General features: G+C 38.6%; 1 protein-coding gene across 1 annotated transcript in view; it reads right to left on the reverse strand.

Moving 5' to 3' along the window:
- Dpp10 (Dipeptidyl peptidase 10) overlaps window positions 1-23,141 on the reverse strand; it is a 283,634-nt gene that overhangs the window by 188,845 nt on the left and 71,648 nt on the right. The window contains exon 2 of the mRNA XM_083126292.1: window positions 2,363-2,576. Coding sequence (XP_082982418.1) covers window positions 2,363-2,576 — 214 coding nt within the window. The remainder of the gene's footprint in view (window positions 1-2,362; window positions 2,577-23,141) is intronic.

Raw genomic sequence — 23,141 nt, forward strand, 5'->3', positions numbered from 1 at the left:
TTCACCGACTCGAAACCTTTATCTCACCTGTTGGATCCTAGAAGTAACTTGCCTGCTTTAGCTATCAGCAGAATCAACAGATGGAAGTTAGTATTGGAAGAATATGACTTCAGAACTGTTTACACGCCGCATGTTGAGTTGGCTGATGCTCTATCTAGAATTTGTGTTGCAGATGACCCAGTTCATGATTATCATGATGATTTCGCATGTCAGTTGACAGCTGAGCCAGTTGTCCTTAATCTTATTGAATCTTCGGTGTTGACGCGCATTTCGCTGGAATCACGACGTGATCCTGAGCTTTCTAAAGTCTTCGAATATGTTCAAAGGAGATGGCCACAATCCATAGGGAGAACAAAAAGTCATCCTATCAGGAAAATATTCGACAGGCGATATGATGTCCACATACAGAAGGGATGTATCTTCGTGGGCGAAAGACTAGTTGTACCTGAATCTTGTATACAAAGTGTCCTGTCTCTGTTACACAAATTTCACCAGGGAACATGCAAAATGAAGGAAATAGCTCGTTCATCGTTCTTCTGGAACACGATGAATGAAGATATTGAAAGGGTTACATCTTCGTGTGACACATGTTTGCGATACAATAACAGGCCCAATGTACCAGGTACCGCATTCGAAACGTGGCCTATTGCATCGCAGCCTTTTGAGCGTGTTCATCTTGATTTCTTCCATTTCTCAGATATGGATTTCTTGTTGCTAGTTGACGCTTACTCTCATTGGATATCTGTGTGGAGAGTGAAGAATATGCGATTTGACACCATGATTGGTTACTTAGAGGAATTTTCCTCATGCTTTGGATATCCGAAAACATATGTTACAGATAATGGCCAACCATTTGCATCTTCAGACTTCAATTCTTATTGCTCAAAGAAGAACATCAAGCTTATTCACTCAGCTCCGAACACCCCTCAATCAAATGGTCTAGCTGAAAGGAATGTTGGGGTGGTGAAGAACTTACTACAAAAGAACTTTTCGAATCGTTCATACATCACGTTGAGAGAGATGGACAAGTTCGTTCTTGAGCTTTTGGGCAGATTAAGGAATACTCCAGTGCACGGATGTAGTCCAGCAGAACGTTTGCTCAAGTTTCGGCCAAGAACGGACATTTCCGCTTTTGACGCACCAAATGGTTTCGACAATCAGCCTATTAGTCCCGTTCCGTTTATGCCGGGGGAAAAGGTGCTTGTTGAACAACGAAAGAAACAATTCAGCCATGGATCCAAATACAAAATCGGAGAAATTGTTAAATTGATGGGCCGCAAGATGGCGAAGGTGATTGTGGACAATGACACGATTGTTGTTCATCTCTCGAAGATCAAGAAGTATCCCGACAAGGTAGGAAAAGACATCCTTGTCCGAAAAAACCCAGTGCTTGTTGGAGAGGAAGATTATCTCCCAGTGCCTGCTTATCAGGATCCAGTGGTACCTCCGAATGCGGCCTGCGACAATCAACCGGTTAGGAGATCACAAAGACCAAGACGGCCACCTGACCGATATGGGCAAACTACATGAAACGGAAGTCTCTTCAACCTAAGGGGGGGAGAGTGTCGTATGCTGATTGAACTCGAACGCCAGACCTGATTATTAAATGTTGTTGGTGATTAGTCTGTGCGTTCTTCCTGTAAAACATGTCCAATATGATATAGCCGTCCTGTGCGACGCAACTTTGTATCTACATATCACAATGTAAGTTATTGTGCTGATTATGTTACTGTGTTCCTAAATTATACATTTACGTTCGTGTTGCTAATACTGTTTTATTCCTGACTCCATTTCTTGTGTAATTGAAGAACTGAAAGAACCCGAAACTCAACACATACCTTCAGCCACCTTTTTTGGTACTGAGGGTTATATTATTTTTTACTCGTGGAGCCAGTGGCTACGCGAGTCTACACACTCTCTTCGGGAAGGGGGGGGGGGGCAGGGTACACCGAAATGTAGATTTTGCGAATAACGGCCAAGAATTAACTTCTGTAAATATTATATGAATAAACCTATATATATCTAAAAGGAAATGGGCGTTAAGCTATAATTTGAAGAAGTACGTGTCTATTGCCTAAACTAGCATCCACAGAACTTCAGGTACTGCAAGTTTTGAACCTCGGGACAAGGATTCAAAAATGTATGGTTGTGTATATTGTGTATGTTGCGGAGAATCAGCTTAAAAGCACAAAATATACCGTTACACCTGTCAGAAGGCAACATTGTTTAAACGTTATCACGCTGCTTCGTAAATAACTAAATGGTTTTCGAAGGAAGGAACAATTAAGTTTATTTTATTCTTTCTCACTGTTAGCAAGCAATTCTTAACTGGAAGTACGTATTTATCCATTTCTAGACTTACCCGAGACCCAGCTCCCGTTGAACCGGAGCGGGAATAGCCCTGAGCCTAGCACATCTTGTAGTTCGAATAGTCTACCTTTGACCCTGGGGCCCTCGTCGGGGGGCGTGAGGAGGACCACTGACGTTACGATGAGGGAGAGCACCAAGAGGATGACCAGGAGAGCGATGATGATCCCTCGCCAGTTACGCTGGTTTGGATTGCTGGATACCAACTCCTGGGGAACAAAGGAAAGTATACATCAATTAAACAAACTGACACAAAAATATCAGAATTGTAACATATTAATTCAAAAACTTTCGCTGCGAGCAGTGCGCTTCATATTCATTTGCTTGCAAGACAAATATAATTATCACATCATACTCATATATACAGGGTGAGTCAGAAAATATGGCTACACGTTTGAAGTAAATGTTGTGTGTTACTGTAAAGTCACGGACACTTCTGCGTTACAGCGATCCCATTGAAATTAAATTAGGCCATTACAACCCAGAAGCGTCCGTGACTGTACAATGTACAGGAAAATGGTGAATGGTTAATTAAACTTGAAACTTCCCTTCTTTTCATTTCAGATAAGACTTAGGCGCTGAACATGTAGCAGCAAGTAACAGTTTCAGCGTTTGCAATTGAATACGAGAATGACTGTAAGGGCGGTGTGCACAGAAATGAACTTAAACTCCGTTTTCCCACTACGCCCGCGATCGCTCGTGCCTTCATGTGTCACGCGATAACTCGCGTGTTAGATTTTTTCTAACAACTTGTTTTTTTTTTCAGTTATCACTTAATATTTGCAAAATATATTTTATCAAACATGTTTTATTAAACATTGAAATCATTTTACATTGTTACAGCATTCTTCTTTATGAATATTTAAAACATTAATGCAAATAAGCACATTAAAATACAATTTATTATTGATATAAATTCAAATTCAAAATGTTTTATAATTGAGGATGTTTCTAATCAGATTCAGAGTCAACTTCTTTTGCAGCACAGTCACGGCAAACATAAACAGTTGTTTCTCTATGTTCTTTACATATTGGGAAGGAACACTTACTACATGAATGATATGTGAATCGATTCTTTCGTTTGGGACAATAGGCACATCGGGACTTTTCCTTTGATTCAAGAGTTCTCTCAGTTTTCGGCAGACTTTCAATGCTTGCAATACTTTTTATTTTCTCCTTCAGACGAATTGATACATTTGGAACTGACATCCGTCTCATCATATGTGGTTTTGTAAGCATCATACTAAGTTGCGTAACAAATTTTCTACGAGCCAACAAGTCGCCTGTATTTGTTTTGTAAATTATCTGAGCATTTATTACTCCAATGTTGAGAAGGCTGAAAAATATTGTGAGAGGCCAGCGATTGCTTATTCTTGAAACAGAATATTCAGATTTCAGACGATCTACAACATCCACTCCTCCTTTTGTGAGATTGTAGAAAGTAATCACTTCTGGCTTTTTTGCCTCTCCAGGATCAATGCCGTCGTCATTATGCATGGTGGAAATCATCATAACATTTTTTCTGTTTCTTCTTTGGCACATAAGAGCAGAGGAGACAATTATTAGATGGTTTCTCTCCAAACGGAAACATGCTGCTGTTTCCAAGCCCTTCCTTGACAGATAAAAATTCCGGTGGAATTTCTCTTTTATTCAATCGAAGAGTTCCTACTAGTGTCAACCTGTGGTTGGTGTACAGTTCATTAGCTAGAGGTATGGAGGTAAAATAATTGTCCATGGTCACATTCCTTCCGCTGTTGTCAATTGGATTAATCGCAAAACCACGTTTTGTGCATCATTGGGAACTTGGTAAAGCCCAGATGGTTGTTTTCCTGCATAAATGTCCATATTTAGAGTGTAGAATGTTCTAGCATCACAGAGTGCATATATTTTTATGCCATATTTTGCAGGTTTACTTGCAATGTATTGTCTGAACTTGCATCGTCCTTTGAATGCTTCTAACATCTCATCAATGTTGGATGTAACTATTCATGCAGACACTAACAAAGTCATTGAATATTTCTCTAATTGGAGATAGGTTGTCTTCTTGCTTCCTTTGTGCTCGTGTAGTGATATCATCAAACCTAACAGCTTGGAGAAGAGTGTGAAATCTTCGTTTGCTCATTGACGCGATGAAAAAGTCTGGTGCAGTTCCATCTGTGGCCCACAACTCATCTGTATTTAGGTGCTGTGACTTCTTTACTCCAGCAAGATATAGTACTCCTAGGAATGCTGTAATTTCTTCAAAATCAGTTAGAGGGCAGTCCCGTGTATTACGTGAGTAGGAAGGTGCCATTTTCTTGAGCTTTACGTTTGTGTATTGGACAATACGTGTGATTAGAGAATCCGGAAAGAACAGTTTCCGACAGTCTAGAATTGACTTCAAATTCTTGGCCCCACCTATCACACCTGGTAACTGTGTGACAATATTCTGTCTGGCGATTTTACTTGGTGGGGCTTTTTGCTTGAACCATATTGTTGAACCATCTTTGCCTCGATACGTATCACGATTCACATGTCTTGAAACTGTCACAGAATCATGAGAATCACTAACTGACTGTTCTGTCTCGGTATGCACTTCCTCATGTTCTGATGGACCGTCTGTATCGGTTTCCCAACCTGTGTCTTGAGGTCCAATGTCCACTTCATCGGTGTCTTCTTCTTCCAGCCACATCATGTACTGTTTAGTTTGTTTGTCAGACATTTTACTGCTATTCTCTTCAATAACACAATGCCAAAAACAACAACCATCAGATTGGAAGAACCAATGCACATTTCCACTACACTGTACACAGACGGAATAATAAATGAAAGCGGTATTTCCCAAAGGAAAACTGTTGTACAATCATTCGCTGGAAATGTGACGCGATAACTCGCATGTTGGAAAAAATCTAACTATGCACTCGGCTAGGATCAAAGCCGCTAGTATAAGGTTTCGCTTTCAATTTCAATAACATTTGCTACAGTGTTGACAAGTAGAGACATGGAAGGAGGCATTTTAGCCTTAACGCATTGTTACCTCCAATAACAATCTAGAAATAACAAAAGTTTTGCAATTGTTAGATTTTATCTAATAGCGCGAGCGATCGCGGGTTAAAATCACGCCTCACCAGTCTCACGATCATTCTGGTATGCAGTTTCAAACATTGCAACTGTAACTTGCTGCTGCATGTTCAGCGCCAACTCAGCTAATGGCGTAAGTTCGGGCGCATGACACTAATCTGATATGAACAAGTGAAGTTTCAAGTTTAATATGCTATTCACGATTTCCCTAAACTTACTTCAAAAGTGTAGCCATCTTTCTGACTCACACTGTATAATGTAAGTTTTTACTGAATCCAGTGTTTGGAAATATGAAATGATTCCTACAACCTAAGATCCATGAAGCCTCTAAGAGAGTTAGAAGACTTGTCAATATAGAAAAAGCAAAAACGTGGCTAATCTTAATTTTTTTCTATGTAGCCGTCCGCACATAATTCAATTGAGATTGAAAATTTGTGTTCAAGACCCAACAGAATCGACAATTAAAATATGCTGAAGAAAGTTGCACTCGTACACGATCAAAGAACAATTTCATATTTTACCAAGAGATGGCAGCACTTACGGCAAGAAATAGAAATAAGTAGAAATCAAGAACGACGAAGACCATACTCTTGTTTCCAAAGGAAGATTTGTATCACAAACTCGAAAGAAATGTTACATATTTTCCTCGAAATTATAAATACTATTAGAGACACCCGAGAAAACTGTGTGTTCATTGTAATGCAAAATATGTATACAAACTATACGATGAATATTATTTTCATAGATACTTGATAATTTCTTTCCATGTTAATCTGAAATTAGAACCGACGTCACAAAACAAAAAAAAGTTTTTATGATTATTTGTCGAATCTATTTTATTACCATAACACTCGCGATTAAATAAACAGCGGCAAGGATATTCCATCCTTTCTCAAAAACCACGTCTTTACAATTTCAGCGTCGCATTCTTTTCACCACGGAATATAAATGGTTGAGTAAATGAATGATTTTGTTTATTTTACTTCGTTTTCTGTAACTCTGTGCTAATCGCGAAGATGAGAGTGGGTGATATCATGATGAAATTGATGAAGAGACTCTTACAAAGAACAGACATACTGAGGACTAGATTCGAACTCTGGACCACTGGCTTTGAAGCGTGCTGTGCTAAAACGCCAGCGCAACTTGGTTTGAAAGAACAAAAATAGTTGTCTCGCGAGACTTCATTTGATAATCGATTTCATGACCAGGTACTCTGATTGGTTGACTGTCTCTGTTGGAAAAAAATCTCAATAATAATACTGGCGAACACAGTTCTTGGCACATGAAATGTATATTGTGTTTCTAATGTAAAATTTTACGCTGAATTCAAATATGCACTCAGAATTTTTCTATCACCCACAGTTTATATACAATTACATTTTTTAAGTATTGCTTTTTTGGAATTTTTTGTGTTTTCTCTGTGATAAGTAATGTATGTAAAACAATATTTTAAATGATATCAAGCAGAAGGTGGGCACAAACAATTTAACCTTTATGAACGCAAAATTACGCACGCAAATTTTATTTCTTGGGAGGACTGAATCACATTGAAAGGGGGAGACATCGTATTTGATGAGACTTCAATGGAAATGAAATGTTTCAGCTTGAACCACGAGATTACTCATCAGACTGTTATTTCTGTTTTACAAAGGTAAAAGGAATAAGTAGTAAATGCAAATAAACAGAAAAGTAACCGAATTTGCCATCTGCTATGAGGCCAGTATCTGTACCACATCCCAGTACACATCTAACTGTAGAAGCTGTATGGGAACACGAGGTAGCTATCAAAGTTGAAAATGAGAAGCAAGATCATTCTACTTTCGAAGCCTCTTCCTGTGAACCTCATCTGCTAACACAAGGTAAATTAAAGAACCCTATTCGGGATTTGAAACTGGGAAAAATTGGCCGAATTGTTGGTATCTACAGTAGGCTGTAAGGTTGGAATGTCCTTCAGAAAGACACCAAAGTGTGTTTCTTTCGTAACCAACAGGAAGGGAGTTTGAAGAGCTTAATTGGAGAGAAAACGATAGTGTATTGAAATAATATTTGCGATGTTATGGATTTATTTGATCATGAATATGAAACAATATAGAGGAACCTGCACTGATTCCTCGAAAACTAGTTGGAAGGCTGTTCTCTTGCACAATGGGAAAACATTTCCTTCTGTGCTGTTAGTTTGTACAAGTAAAATGAAGGAAACACATGAAAATATGAAGAAATAGAAACTGTTAGGAAAAATGCAATATGATAAGTATTGTTGGATCATATGCTTCGATTTTAAAAGTAATTCCGTTGTTAAAGGGTTTGCAGTTGTTTTCTTTTTCTTGTGCGAATGGGACACCAGGGACAAGAATAATCATTGCAAAAAGAAAGAATGGCCAAATCGTGAATCACATACACCTATACAGTCAAAATCGTAGCATACCCGTTCGATTAAGGAGATCGGTGGTGGCCATCATTGGGGTGAATGTAGGAGGTTGCTGCCTCTGTTCGAAGTATTGTCAGTGTAGTAGAGCTGTGATAATATTCTGTGATATGGCAGCTTTACCGCGGAGAATAATTAAGGAAACGCAACGCTTAATGCAAGAACCAGTTCCTGGAATAAGTGCCGTTCCTGATGAAAATATTGCACGGTACTTCTATGTGATCGTGACCGGACCGGAAGATTCACCATTTGAAGGAGGATTGTTCAAATTTGAATTGTTTTTTCCAGAGGACTATCCAATGTCAGCACCAAAAGTTCGTTTTATTACTAAAATATATCATCCAAATATTGATAGGCTTGGGAGAATATGTTTGGACATCTTAAAGGACAAATGGAGTCCAGCTCTTCAGATCAGAACGACCTATCCCCTTTTTGGTCGTCTCCGCCCCTGTTCCTATTATCTACCACCAATTGGGACCAGCGTAGCAGCAACGGAAATCCTATCCCAAGTGACATCCCAGGATCGGAACATCGTCAGAAACATCAGAAGAAATTTCATCTTACAGAGTAAACCCCCCCCCCCCCACGACTTTAACCCCCTTAAGAAGACGCATGAGCATCTTTCATGTACATCGTCCCTTTTGCTCTGTAAGGCCAGGCAGTGTACTTCACGACATATTGGAACTTTCCGGGTACAGTTGAGACCCCATCCCTGTGGATCAGCAACCTGCCAGGCCGCCTGTGAACAGTTTCATCCTACCAGTGGCTAGGTTTAGTGTTCTCTTTCTTGGAGTGATCGAGGCGTCGCAGCCCCCGGACACCTTGCATACTGTATGCAACGGCACGGTACACCTTCCTTTTTCGCATGCAACCAGCGTACGAAATGTGTCGCCATACGATGTGTGCCGGAAATATGCAATGGCGTCTGATGTGAACTTTCGGGGGCCTATCATAATTACCTCCCCCCAGTGTCCGCCATTGTACAACGCATATTTTGGGGCTTGGAAACGCTACTTGGAGTGGCTCTCCATGGACAACCCTGTGTTCGCCGTCCCACGGCCAACGTCTTTTCATCTGACCTGTGCTGAACAGTATTCCTAAACGTTCCACACCGGGATTCGAACCCGGTCCCCCAGTGCAATTGTGATCGGTCAAGAACCGTGCATCTCCCGGAACAATGCTTCGTATCCCAGGACTCTGGGGTTTGAGTGAATTTGGATTGCCCTGCCTTCTGACTTCGCAGATCATCGTGTGCCCACATTAGTGTGCTACGAACGTCAATAGCAAGTGAAAATTTATTCTTTATATTCTTCTCTTCGTGTGGTTGCGGGTAGCCAATACTGCGTGTGTTGTTTCTTTTATTGGCTTCAGTGCATCCATGTCAATGCCGCGCAGTCCAGTGGAGATTGGTGTTTACCACGTTTTTTTTTTTTTTTTTTTTTTTTGCTCTCGCCTCGAACTATCAACCTGACGAGGCGGAAGACTGCAAGCATACGGCCTCAAGGTTTCTCACGGCTTACGTTCGGCGCTTAGTTAGCAGTTGTTCAGATGCCATAACCAATCTCTCCGAGTTGTTATGCGAAACGCAGAAGCCATTCGCAGGTCTCGGGTTACGATCCAGTGTGATGAACTTTCCGCTGACTCCGCGGACCTGCGAACAACACTTGCTATCGCATGTTGATATACCGTCAGCATCTCTCATACGAAAGACTCTTCCAGCGTGTGGCTAATGAAATCAAAAGACTTCATTTCAGCAGTCAAGCTTGAGCTTAATTCTGTTCCATTTAATTTTCGGTGAATGGTCTCCGACATTTTTTTATTATTTTTATTTTTATGTAACCTTTTTTCATGTAATAAAAAAAACTTTTAAATTTTGGTGAATGGCAGAAGGTTCAATTTAAACTTTTAATGATTACAATTTCAATTTTAGAAATTGTCTCGCAAGAGGGATGTCGTAGCATACCCGTTCGATTAAGAAATATTGACCCTGGCAGACCTTGTCAGCTCCTGCTCAGAAATGTGTTGGGTAAGCCTTTCACAGGAAATGGTAAGAACACTGGCCTTTGGCAAGAGGTGACGAGAGGCCAAGCGAGGGTTTAAATAGGTGCGCATGAGAGCGACACGAGGTCTTTTAATCTGGAATCATCGGAGAAGCAGGAGCTACTGGTCTTATTTCTAAACCGAACAGGGTAAGCTAGTCTACACCCATTCTGCCATTCGCATTGCTCAATTCAGTCTAAACCGAATCATGAGTCTGTTTTAATGATAAGTTAGATATTTGTACCTGCCCGTTCAGGGCTGTCTATACCATCAACAAGTATTAATCGGGAGGGGCAAGTTACATCCCTATTTAAGATCCCCGCGTTCATGTTGGAACGCTACAAAATGTTGTACATCCCTCACTAGTTCACTCTGTTATGATTCTTCTTCCTCCACTTCATATTAACTTAGGGAAGGTTTTTCAAAATCTTCGTTAAGGCGATGGACAAAAATGGTGCTGAGTTTCATTATTTGAAAGAAACATTTCCTCGTGTTAGGATGCTAAAATCAACGAAGGAATTTTTGTGTGCTCCCAAATTAAAGCTTTGATAACGAATAAAATATTTGAAGGCCTGTTTAGAGAAATTGAAAGCTCAGCGTTGTGTATAAACGTTTTAGGAAATCGTAAAGATCTGAACTACCGTTATATTGTGGGTGAACTGTTACAATCATACAAAGATGTGGGGTGTAACATGTCCCTCAAAATACATTTATTTTACTCTCACCTGGATTTCTTCCCTGACAATCTCGGTGTCGTCAAGTGGCGAACACGGGGAGCGTTTCCACCAAGACATCTCTCTCATGGAAAGAGGTACCAGGGACAATAGAGGGCAAGAATGCTTACCGATTACTGTTGGATGCTAAAGAGGGATATTCAAGGTGCAGAATGCAGATGGAAATCAACAACTCTCACATTTTAGATAAGTTGTCGTATGTATGTAAAGATGCACAAACATATATCACACTTAACATGGGTATCACAAAGAAACTGTGGGTGATGGAGAAACACTACTTACACATTCAGCGCAAAAAGTACTATTAGGATCAGCTATTTTCCCTCGTGTGATAGAAAAAAATTTAATTTTGTTCCCCAGTGTAATTTTTGAAGATTAACCTTCTGTGAAGGTTACTTCTGTGAATCAAATAATTGGATCGTTTAGGAACAGCTTAATTTTCACCGATAAAGAATATTGATGAACCCTGGTTCAGAGTAGAACATCTCCTCATCTAGGATAATTTGCGTAAGCATCCACCTTTCCATATGAATGGCTTATTGCAGAAAGGGACCTGAGTCACTTTTGCACAATTCCGAGAAAAACAAGAAAAATCGTATAATATTGATAGTGTAAGAAAGAAATGTACCGTTGTTGGCTCAAATATTCAGCATAATGAATAGTTAATTTTGCAACTCTCAATGCACCCGCCTGCAGTATGCTGCTAGAGACAGTGGAGATGAAAAAGTTGTGACTCCGGTACCTTTCTGCAATAAAAGTGGAAACTTTGAGAAATAAGACGAGAAATATCCTCTTCATTTTGTTAGTCTGTTCTTCAGACACCACACGTGTCTACCTGTGGCCTCACGAAACGAAACGCAAAATTTTCCTTAAAATACTTGTAGTCGAAACTGTATTTTATTCTGGACGTAGGGTATTTTTGTTTATGTTCATACGTCCTTTGAATTGACAGGTTTTCATGTAGGTATTTGATGTCTGCATAATCTCCACGTTTAGTTGGAAAAGACGCGATATGTCCATGCACTGCCTGTATATCCTCAGCATTAATCATATTCCCACTTTTGCTCTGTCCGCGCATATGAGGTATTTTGCCCTCTAACAGTAACTTCCGCAAACGCCTTATTCTTTTCTCTTGACACATCATAAAGTCTGCAAAACGCCTCACAACAAACTTGTATTTTGCTACTTGCCAGTAGTACGTGGTACTTTAACGACTTTTCGTGTAACGCAGCATCTTCTTTGCGTGGACGATGTGTCTTAACATTTTCAACGTGGATCATTCTCTGCAAATGTATATCCTGATCATCTTTACTTTGCATTCTATACAATATGTCAAAAATTGCACGTTGTTCGTCTTCGTTGAATTGCTCATAACATTTTTTTGGGCACTTTTTTTTCCAGATGTCGAATTCCTTTCCTACGTTTTCTTGGACTGTCAACGCTCACGTCGCTAACACTACTCTCGTCCTGCATATCTGTAATACAAGCAACATAACATCTCACAACAGTTGCCACCGCTCTGCACTAACACATATCACCCTCTACAGACCACGGCTACAGACGCACCATTCTTACGGAAATCGCTCGTAACTTGTTTCAGAGTTGCCAATTTTATTTTCCACACAGTTATTTCTCTTTCTCTGCGGAAAGGGACCAGTGTCCGTCGCTACAGGGTAGCTAAGTTTATTGCAGAAAAGGACCCGAGTCAGTGACTCAGGTACCTTTCTGCATAAAAGTACACTTTTCACTGTGCATTTTCTTGGCTATAGCCTCGTGTGACTGACGTCCTTTCTGCACTAAAAGATGCGCCTGTAACTAGGAAAATAAAAAATACCATTAACTCAGATTTCTCAAAAATGTGACTCAGGTCCCTTTCTGCAATAAGCCATTCATATATATCTCACTATTTTCATGTTGAACCATAAAAGCATTCCTCCACCTATCCACAAACTCGATAGGTATCCTCCCAGTTAAGATCGTCCACTCCGAGCACTATGTACAGTCACGGACAAATCTGGATTGTAACAGCCCCACATGCTTTCAATGCTACAACGCAGAAGTGTTCATGACTGTACAAAGTACAAAACAATTGTTCAAATTAATGAGAATTTCCTTTCTATCATATGAAAATGTGAATATATGGCCAAGCCTATAGCTGGTGTCCATACAGCTACTAGATTCTCCCAGCGCAGTGTAACTTCACTTCATTCATGCTGCATGAGTAAGTGACCCAAACGCTTGAAAATGGACCCAGTTGCCGATGGCGCAGTGGTAGCGTCCTCACCTTGTAATCAAGGGGTTCCAGGTTCGATACCCGGTAGAGGCACATAGTGCTTCGGATCCCACTTTAAACTGTAGTTACAGTCCCGATTAGCCTTACTGTGCATAAAGTTGATTTTTAAAAATAATCAAATCAATCAAATTAGCCCTTGGTTTGTAGAATATAAAGGTATGCATCCAACATACTGTTTAGGAGAATCACAACTTTCTCATTCAGAAATTAAATATGTTTAACCTTTTCAAAAAGCGTTACAAAGTCATGGATTCAATTTTTACGTTATTGCCTGTTTTTTTGTCTATTTTTCCTGTAATCCATCCAAAATTAGAAAATTATTGTAATACGTCAGAAAGGAAACAGGAAATAGCAAAAATACAATTCCATATATTAATTGGGTTCCTAAATAATTAACAAATTTCGAAAGTAATAGGCTATTTCCTTCGGATTGCATAAAAAAATGATTTTCTAATTCCAGAACTTATATTATCTTAAGCAACAAGTAAACTTCTCTTTAATCTTCGAAAGTATTGACCTGTGCATTTAGATTTTGCTGAAACTGAACTTAAATGCAAGCAAAAGGCCATAGCAAAATAATTTGAAGCTGAAAATCGTGGTGATATTATCTCTGCCTGAGATTGTTGAAGATCCCAAACGATCTCTTCCCTATTTTCCCTCGGGATATGTCCTCCTAAAGGGTTGAAACTTCGCAACTCCTTGTTTTTCTTCTTCCCAGGTTGATCTCCAAACACTACTTCTTTGAAAGTTATACGGAGGGTCTTTGAGAAAACCAGAGAAGAACTTGAACAGACTTTTCACTAATGACATCTGCTCTCCCGCAAGGACGATATTATTTGACTTAGTAATCTTTATCCTCGAATGTTGTTTGTATGCCCAAACCGTTAAGAGAAACTGAACAAGGAAATTCAGAATATCAGACCAACATTTAAAGAAAAGTACTGAGGAGGAATTCCAAATTTCATAAATTTGCGTTTCTAACTAATTGCTCAGAAAAACATGTTCAATTAGTTTATTTTTTATTGAAATCAATGTAGTACTAAAACTGTACACCGTGATGATCAATAATTGTTTATCCTGGAGGAAGAAATTTTCATATGATTGTTTTTGTCCTAGAGTCGTTTTCACGTTCAGAAGACACAATGGGCTCTTATGGGCAATGCTTTTCTTATGGGAAATACGAGCGCGCTGTTGTCAAATTTCTGGATTTACAAATTTAGCTTAAGTAAAATCGGTACCTGCAGTTTTGCAGGAAATTTTGTAGAGAATACGATGGTGAACAAAAAAAAACTGGTAACTTGCTTACATAATTTTAGATAAATTAAAAACGCAAATTTTCTGTGAAAACACAATTTTTACATTGTTTTCATTCCTAACGTTGAAACATGCCGTAAAATTGAAGCTTTCATTATGAAAAAAATTGACACTGTTTTTTAATTGTCATAGGTGACGGTGGTACTCAGAATTTATCAATACTTTAAAGCATATTTGCATTAAAAAATATTCAAATAAAGTATGTGGAGATTTTTTATATTCGTGCAGTAGAAAATGTCGTCGCTGGCCATTTTTTGTTCTGTAATTCCAAGTAAAAACTTCCAGCGACAAAGTTGTGGAGAAAATAATGAAATTATTTTTTATAACCACTCAAAGGTTCCCAGAAATATTACTTCCATGCATTTGAAGTTTCTTTTTAACCCGAACCGCGCGCGAAGTAAGGAGACGTTGTCTGGCCATCTTGAGCTGACTCACCGCAGCATTCCGGCTAATCACCACCAAGTTTTCCAGTTGTTATGTTATTTCCATTCAGTAAAAATATGAACTTCATGCAGTTTGTTATAATAGAATTGAAATTACTTAAATTTAATAATTGACAATTATTTCCAATGCTGCTGTTGTGAGCAACATTAGTGCTGTCGCAAATACACGTTGTTTTCGTTTACATTACTGACGACATTAATGCTGAAATGAAGATCACCTTTCAGTTTCCAACGTACACATAAATTCATAGACACCATATTAACCTTTGAAAGGCTTTCCAACACGTGACAAAATATGGGGCTTCAAGATAGAAATATGATATGCCTTGCTTGAGTCATTCACGTCTTATCAGTTCACGTGGACCCTAACTCATTTGTTTGTTTGGGTTGCAACTTGAATCTAACCCATGTGCCAGGTTTCCCTTACTTGAGTGAGAGATCTGCTTTGGTCTGTTTAGACTTTTTCCCTCTCCCGAAAAAGTGTTTTCAGTTGTGTGAGCTCTCAGTGATTTTTACTTTTTTAAGTGATTTCTGAAGTGTCATATTCGTGCATTACACTCGCGTGTGTAGTGATCGCAATGGATCATAGTAAAAAGGGTAACTGTAACGTTCACAGTATAATATTAATATTAATAAATACATATAATTATCATTATATATACAAAATATGTAACACCTTCATTGTGAAGGAAGGTCATCATTTCCCGGCGACATGAGCTAGCGCTGTATTGGCAACACTGTGCGGTTTCTCCATAAGCTCCGTTGTCTCTTCTGAACGTGAAAACGACTCTAGAGACGTAGCCATTGTGAGCGATATGACCATTTTTATGCAAGTAAAGCATAATTTGTATCGTTAAATTAAGATGCATTGCGAAGAAAAACATACCAAATTAAAGCTACAGCTGTTCTGTGTACATACTTTGTTATTTACATCTTGTATCGAGAGAACTACAGGTAGACAGACAGATGAATGTCAGTTTTGACGAATCGTTTCGACTTCTGAGTAATAGACCTATTCATTAGTGTTTGTTGTATTTGGCTTTTCTGACACTTTTCGGTGAAGCGACGATGAAGATGAGTGATGATTAGATAAAGTTAATGAAGGATATTCAAAGATGCGTGTCAGAAGGCACCGCTAATTTTTTTCGAAAATTATCTGTAAAAAATTGATAGGTTCGCTTTCTTGTCATGTAATTGGAATACACGTTTTGAACACAGATAATTTTTTTCACAACGTTACCAGTATTTGTAACTGATAAATAAATCTATAAGTGTCAAATATTCAAAATTTGTAATAAATCAAAAAATAATTAAATCACTACATGTTAGTAGAAAACAAACTCGTAAGACTAGCAATTTATCTTTACATATTACATGCAGCAGACTTTTAATTGAAAGGCATTTGCATCTATAATTGAATAGCTCTGAGGCACAAGAATGCATGAATTGGATTTTAGTAACAATATATATAAAGAAACTGTAGTCTGATATACGGAAAACACAACTGTATATTCCGTTGCTGACCGACTATAATATCGTGCAAGACCTTATTTGAAAGGGGGTGAATGACTTACACAGAAAAATCTTGAGGTAAGAATAAAGACAACTACATTAGTACTTAATTGCTTTCCCCCCCTTTTGCTTCAGTAGTTAAAACACCAAACAACGGGGTGTGTCTAATTATCCAACTACTCTGTTATAATTTATGAAAAAAATAAAGGTTATTTCTTAACATTTTAGGTATTTTTTTTTAATAATTTTAAGGTCATTCCGTAAGTCATTTTTAAAGATTTTTAGATCATCAACTTTCTAGCCCTAGTCATGAACGAATCTATGACAATTGCGATGAAGCCAAAATCACGGACAATTGCGAAGATTTTGACTGTGAAGGTCATTTTACAAATTAATGGTAGGACAATTGCGACGATCAGGACCTAACTACAGCGCCTTGAATAACATAGCGTGGAAAACGACCCAAAAAACTGGTTCCCGGGACGAAGACAACATAGATGGCAGTGCGATCCGTACAGGTGCTAATTTTGTTATGAAAGTAATGCGGCTTAGTTAGTTTTTGGAATATATTGTGTTTGTCTTGAAAGGCGGTAAGTGAATTGATGGAAATAGTTATATTTGTAGAGTGATTTGCAGTCACGAAATGGCATTAATTTACACAGAAAAGTAACATAAATACGATTTATGTGCAACGCAACACGAGCAGGCTGGACGTCGAACGTAGGATTGTACACAAGTTTATTTTTGTATGCTAATAAAATTTATCTTTTTGTTTGGGAACACTAAATACTACGGTCGTTCAAGTCAATCGGGGACTTTTTTTTAAAAAAAATAGAAGAACAAATTTCAAAGTGTGGTAACTGGATTTATTTTTCCACATAACCTCCTGCTACAGTTATACACTTATCCCAGCGTTTAACTAACGACTGGAATGCTTCGGCATAGAAAGATTTATCATTACGGCGGAACCATTGTAGGACAGCATTCTTCACTTCATCATCAGTGTTGAAATGTTTTCCTCTAAGGAATTCCTTCAGGGTTCCAAACAGGTGAAAATCACTTGGTGCTAAGTCAGGACTATAGGGGGGTGTGGTAATATCTCCCAGCCGATTTCCTGGAATGTTTGGAATGTGCGTTGAGCGGTATGCTGTCGTGCATTGTCTTGCAAAAAGAGAACACCCTTTGTGATGAAACCCGGACGTTTCTTCCATAAACTCTTATACACATCAAGCAGAACACTGCAGTAATACTCACTGTTGATAGTATGGTATTGATACTTGCAATTTCACGACAGGTTATGCGACGATTGTCCAGGATCAGCTGCTCCACGCGCTGAATGTTCCCAGGAATGACTGGCGTGGGCTATGAACCACCACGACCGGGATCGTCAGTAATAAAGATACGGCCATTTTTGAAGCGCTTACACCATTCAAATGTCTTACTGCGACAGAGTGTTTCATCACCGTACTGAGCCTGAAGTCTTCTGTAAATTTCAGCAGGTTTTCTGTCCTCGTTCACTAAAAAACTTCATCACAACACGCTGTTCCATGTAGACGTCCACACTGTTGTCCGCCATCTTGAATAACGGTCTATGCAGAAGCGCGGGAAATAAGTGCCGCCTACCAGTAACAGCACACAGTTGCCAGTTCCTACTGCATACAAAACCTCCAGCCTAGGCGTCTATTTAAACCTGGAAAAAAAAAAAGTCCCCGATACCCTTTTCTTTACTTGAACGATATCCACTAGAACAACCAGGCACTAAACAGTGGCGATCATATCTTCGAGACATGGTGAAAATATAACTCATCCAACGCGTTGTTTACATTTTTCCAGTAAGCGGGAAACGAAAAGTGTCATATTTCACGCTTGCGAGTTTTTGGGCCGTAAGTTAGACAACACGCGAGTGGATGTAAAGCAGATCTTTGAAAAATAAACGAGTATTGTGTGAATTTTCATAAAAGTAATGTTTGTGACAATGACAATATTAATGAAACTTTCAGGATAATGCAAACACAATATTAATTCTCGCGGCAATTGTCATATTACGAGTTAAGAGTAACAATCCATACCTATGTTTTCTTCCGCATTGTTAATAAAAAAACTCAAGGACACGTCATGATCGACGGTTTAGAATGTTCTTTAATATTTTCGCGACTACTGTACCAAATATCATAACAATTTTCTGATACAAAGAAATGTTACAAGGAAAAGAATCAGACGTTGCAGCAAAAACTCCATTTACTTCCATTATAAGCAGACGAATGCCATGCAGCTGTACCGACACCAGCGCCTCTAGTGATATCATTTCTGAGTGGAACCTGCTAGACACAACCGTCCGTTTTCCACACTACAATTATTCAGGGCACTGTAACCTAACCTAACCTAACCAAAGGTGACACAGAACTAATAATGCTGTAGAAGGTTGGAACAACAAAATTAATAGGTGGCTTGGAAGACAGCATCCAGAAATTCATGTTGTTTTCGCCTGCCTCAAGAGCCAAGCACAAGACACCAACATCAAGTACATGCGGATGGAAGTTCATCTAGAAGGTCGGAAAAGGATGAAGCGTGACATTAGAATCGACGAGAGAGTTGGGAAGTGTTATCGCACATATGAGGAAACGGGTGACTTCAAAAGGTGTCAGTTGCCTACAGACCATGTTCAAAATCTTGATTGAACCAAATTCCCAGCCAAAAATATCAATATTTCACATAACTCTCTTGTAAGAGGTATTGTACGGGGTGTTAAGTCACCCTTCAATTTGATAGACGATGTAAAATGTCATCGGAATTGTCCACCCACCATTTCACTTCTGTGTTCATTGCAAATGTCCATCATCACAATTGTCCGGCAACCGTTATGAACATGCGATATAGAACACAAAGTAATCAAGTTTTACAGGATAGAGAAACTGAGGTGTTTCAGTGCAGCCACCATCATCCCCAATCCCCTCTCTCTGCTGCGCGGGCTCTCCACAGGGCTACCAACCTGATGGACATTTGAAACCGCATCGTATTTGTTGTTGGCAGTTTGAAGTGTATCTACCCGTATCGCGGGTTTCCATTTACATGCGTGAATGCATTTCCCTGTAAAGGCCTTCACCAGGCGATCAATCTCCACTCTCGCTGTTCCGGTCACGTGACTCGTAAAGGAACAAGAGCTGGTTGATCGACGCATTAAATTTCTAACCGCGCAGTAATTGAATTCATTTAATTGCAATAACTTCAATTAAATTCAGATTGAGATCAGGTTTTGGCGTTAGGTCCGCTGCATACACTTCAAGACTTCATGTATGTGTACGGAACTCGAAATGCAAGCTAGAATTTTGGACAATTTTAGCAGACGGGCTCCAGCGCTCCGAGTGGAGAAAATTGAAAATAAAAAGAACTACCGTATCAAAACGCTTTCTCTTGGCATACTTATTAGCTTATTAAAAACAAGGAAACGTCAAGACAACTACCACGACAACTTCTACCAGGATTTAGTGTTACGTCCAGTATGCTTTTAGCCATTTAGGGGTCGAAAATCGCTCTTTCTTAGTGCGAACCGGGCGCTTGTTTTTTTTATTACTTATATATTTATTATTGGTTTTTCTATTTTTATTTGCACATACCAGGTAAAGGTAAAGGTAAAGTGTTCCCCTGTGCTTAGCACCACGCCATGAAGGCGTATAGGGGGTGTGGGGGTAACGCCCCACACTTTCTTGATCCGGTTGTGAGTGGGGGTGATGTGATCAGCATCACGCCCCTGACCGTCTTTAACCCCCAGGGTTTCCCCCAGGTACCCATGTTATTCGACGCTGGGTGGGCGCCGGGGCCGCTTCCATCGTTAGAAAAGTTCCCGGATTTGAACCGGCCGGGGATCGAACCCGGGACCTTTAGCATGGTAGTCAGACGCGTTACCGAGAGAGGTTATAAATATTATGGTCGTGAACAGGGTAGATAAAAATCATGATTTTTATTTCAAAATCATTTGTTATCTTTTTTTTTATTAAAATCAATTTTTCGATTATTTTTTTTATATAAAAAACACGCTGAAAATTGCTTGTATGACTTTTGGCACCATCCGATTAGATATATTATTTTCTGTTAAACGCTCCTGTAAAATATTTGAACTCTTTGATTAAAGCAAATAAAAATTAAATATACATATTTCTGATATATGAACGTGTTAATGAGACAAAAATAATTTCAGTCACTTCTCTTCCAGTAAAATATCAGATGGGATGTATATTTTCAGTATAATCACAGATAAACGTTTGCTGTTTAACACGATTACATAAAATGTTTGCTAATTTTGCCTATAAAAATTATTGAATTTTAAATCAAGAGAAATTTTAGTGCGTTTATAGTTTACATATTACATTTTCTATCGCATGAGCTTCACCCCATCAGTGCATATATGTTGTTTCCTTTCTTAGAGTCTAATAAGCACCATTAAATGATTACAAGATTAATGTACTTTCACCAAAACTGATTCTGACATCTACAAAATACTTAAGTACATTACTCCTTAAAATATTTCTTTAAAGTGAATAGATCAGTAATTTTTAAAAATCACATGATTTAAATCTTGATTTAAATCGCGATTTAATTCAACGTGATTTAAAATCAATTCACCTTGGTCGTGAGCCTTGTGTTTCAAACCAAAATGAAAATTTTCTCATTTTTTAATGCGCATCAAGTGTTTTATAATTCTTTCTCCCGAAAACGGGAAATTTCAATGATAAAAAAAAAGGTCATGCAGTATTTCAGGGATTATCAGAAACACAACACTCCACCAAGCATTTGGAACCTTGCAAAAATGATGGAGTGTTGGACGTGCTTCAATAAATAGCAGAAGATGAAGAAATTCAACTCTCGCCGTGAAAATATCTGTTTGATATCTTATTCATCCGTTGCTGCTTTTTGCTGTAAGCTTACAAAATGCAATGCTAGAAGTAAGCCATAATGTGTATCTTTAAGCTAAATATGCATAACAGCAAAACTAGAAACAATTGGGGCCCATCTTTGCAGCTTATAAAAACTTTTCGTGCTCCCCCAAAATAGGCAATAGTTAGGCTGAAGAGTTCAATGAACTAATCATCAATCAATTTTTCTTTGGATAATAAACCTTTTTCTGCTCCCACAAAAGTAGGCAATAATTAGGTTGGAGAGTTCATTGAACTAACCGATCTCTAACTACGCACTGGTAATGATCAGGCCACCTAAAGCTTGTACAACTGACAGTTTTTCTTTACAGAACTTAGCTCCTGAATATATAGTCTGGGATAAATATATTTATCGTGGGAGTTTCACTTTCATTCACCACATTTTATTTTATGATCATTGTTGGAACTTCAATATTCACACATCTTTTGAAGGATAATAAAACACATATTTTCATTAATTACAATCAAAGTTATCCTTATTTATGTTACTAAAAGTTATGTTTGTTTCACATTTGAGTCGCACTGCCTTTTAGTATACGCCGCATAAAATATAAGCTTTGGTGCTTTATTCACACTGGAATTCATTCCACTGTATTTCGGTTTTATTTAATTTTATCACTATTATTTATGTTTAATAAGTATCTCTATATTAGTATTGCTATATTAAATGGGTGTCTCTATTGTTTTATTTTTATAAAAATGCATCCTATCACGTTAGTTATCACATGCATCAGGCTTACGTACAGAGTAAACTAACTCCCTGTATGATGCTAGCTTCGTTTGCAACAGAAATACACGCACACGGCCCGTGACCTTGAAGTGCCTGCGCAACTGTCTGCCACTGCTGAACTGGTGCGAGAGGGAGATGGCTTCGGTTCAACCTCAGTGCAGGGGCTGGTATTTGATATATATGTGTAGCAAAGAAATGGAACGGTTTAATTATATATTATTGAATAATTGCGTGATTATAATGACTTAATATATGTTACATTATTGCATATTGCATTCCGAAGACGACTACAACAGCCACAGATGCGGCAAAATGGAAATAATAATAATAAAAAAATCATTCATCATATCCATCGTCGCGATTAACCGAACAGACAAAAGTACAAGAAATAAGAACGTGTATTTCTATTACAATTCTTCCTTATTTACTTCATTTTTCTACCTATGAAGATTAATGATGGTTGCATGAATTAGATCAGAACTGTTTTACGTACAGGTTCAGTTTTTCTGTATTGTGTAAAAGTTGGTGGCTTGAACTGTAAACACAGTTCTAGTGCATTATCTTGTTTTGTTATTCAGCATGTTAATGCCAATTGAAACATTTTCGGTTCTGTTCATAGTTACAGTCAAATTTCAGGCTGAATCAGTCGAGAATATTCTTGTATGCTTCAATTTTTAACTTCAAACTCTCGAATAGGACCGGCCAGAAATATAAATGGAATCATCAGTTCATCAGTTGCTTACTGTTGTTACGTAGAACAACCGTACGGTATTGCCATTTCTTTCCAAGTGTTTTCCATTACAATTTATCCAAGGGGTAGAAATGCGCTCAATCAACATATGTCGATTCTTAGTTGGTTCCACTCAACTTACTTCAACTCAAACTATCCATGGGTCAACTCATAGGGAATATCGGTGTTGCGATGCCTAGAGAGGAGCACAGGAGCAAATTCTATGATATGGATTTGTTAGGAAGACAAGAACGGTAGCTCAGTGTCAGCTTGCGGAATATTTCAAAATGATCTTAGCGAAATAGTGCTTGGACCCCTGTGGATTGGAAACATTTCAGCCAATTGATATATTTTGCGTGGTGTGTACAGTCTTAGAAAAAAATACCTGGGCCACGGGACGTAGAATTTCGTAACGTCTTAAAGCCTGTTGTTTATGCAACCCAAATAACAAAATATTCGCTTAAGTTTGCCTGGTGATTCTGAGTTCTCGGTAAGGATTGAGCTTTGATAGTATGAGTCACATGACTCGTGCCCCAGCCACAACAAACAGCTGGGTGCTACG

Source organism: Lepisma saccharinum, chromosome 8 (genome assembly GCF_977018435.1).
Source record: "Lepisma saccharinum chromosome 8, izLepSacc3.1, whole genome shotgun sequence".
NCBI lineage: Eukaryota > Metazoa > Arthropoda > Insecta > Zygentoma > Lepismatidae > Lepisma > Lepisma saccharinum.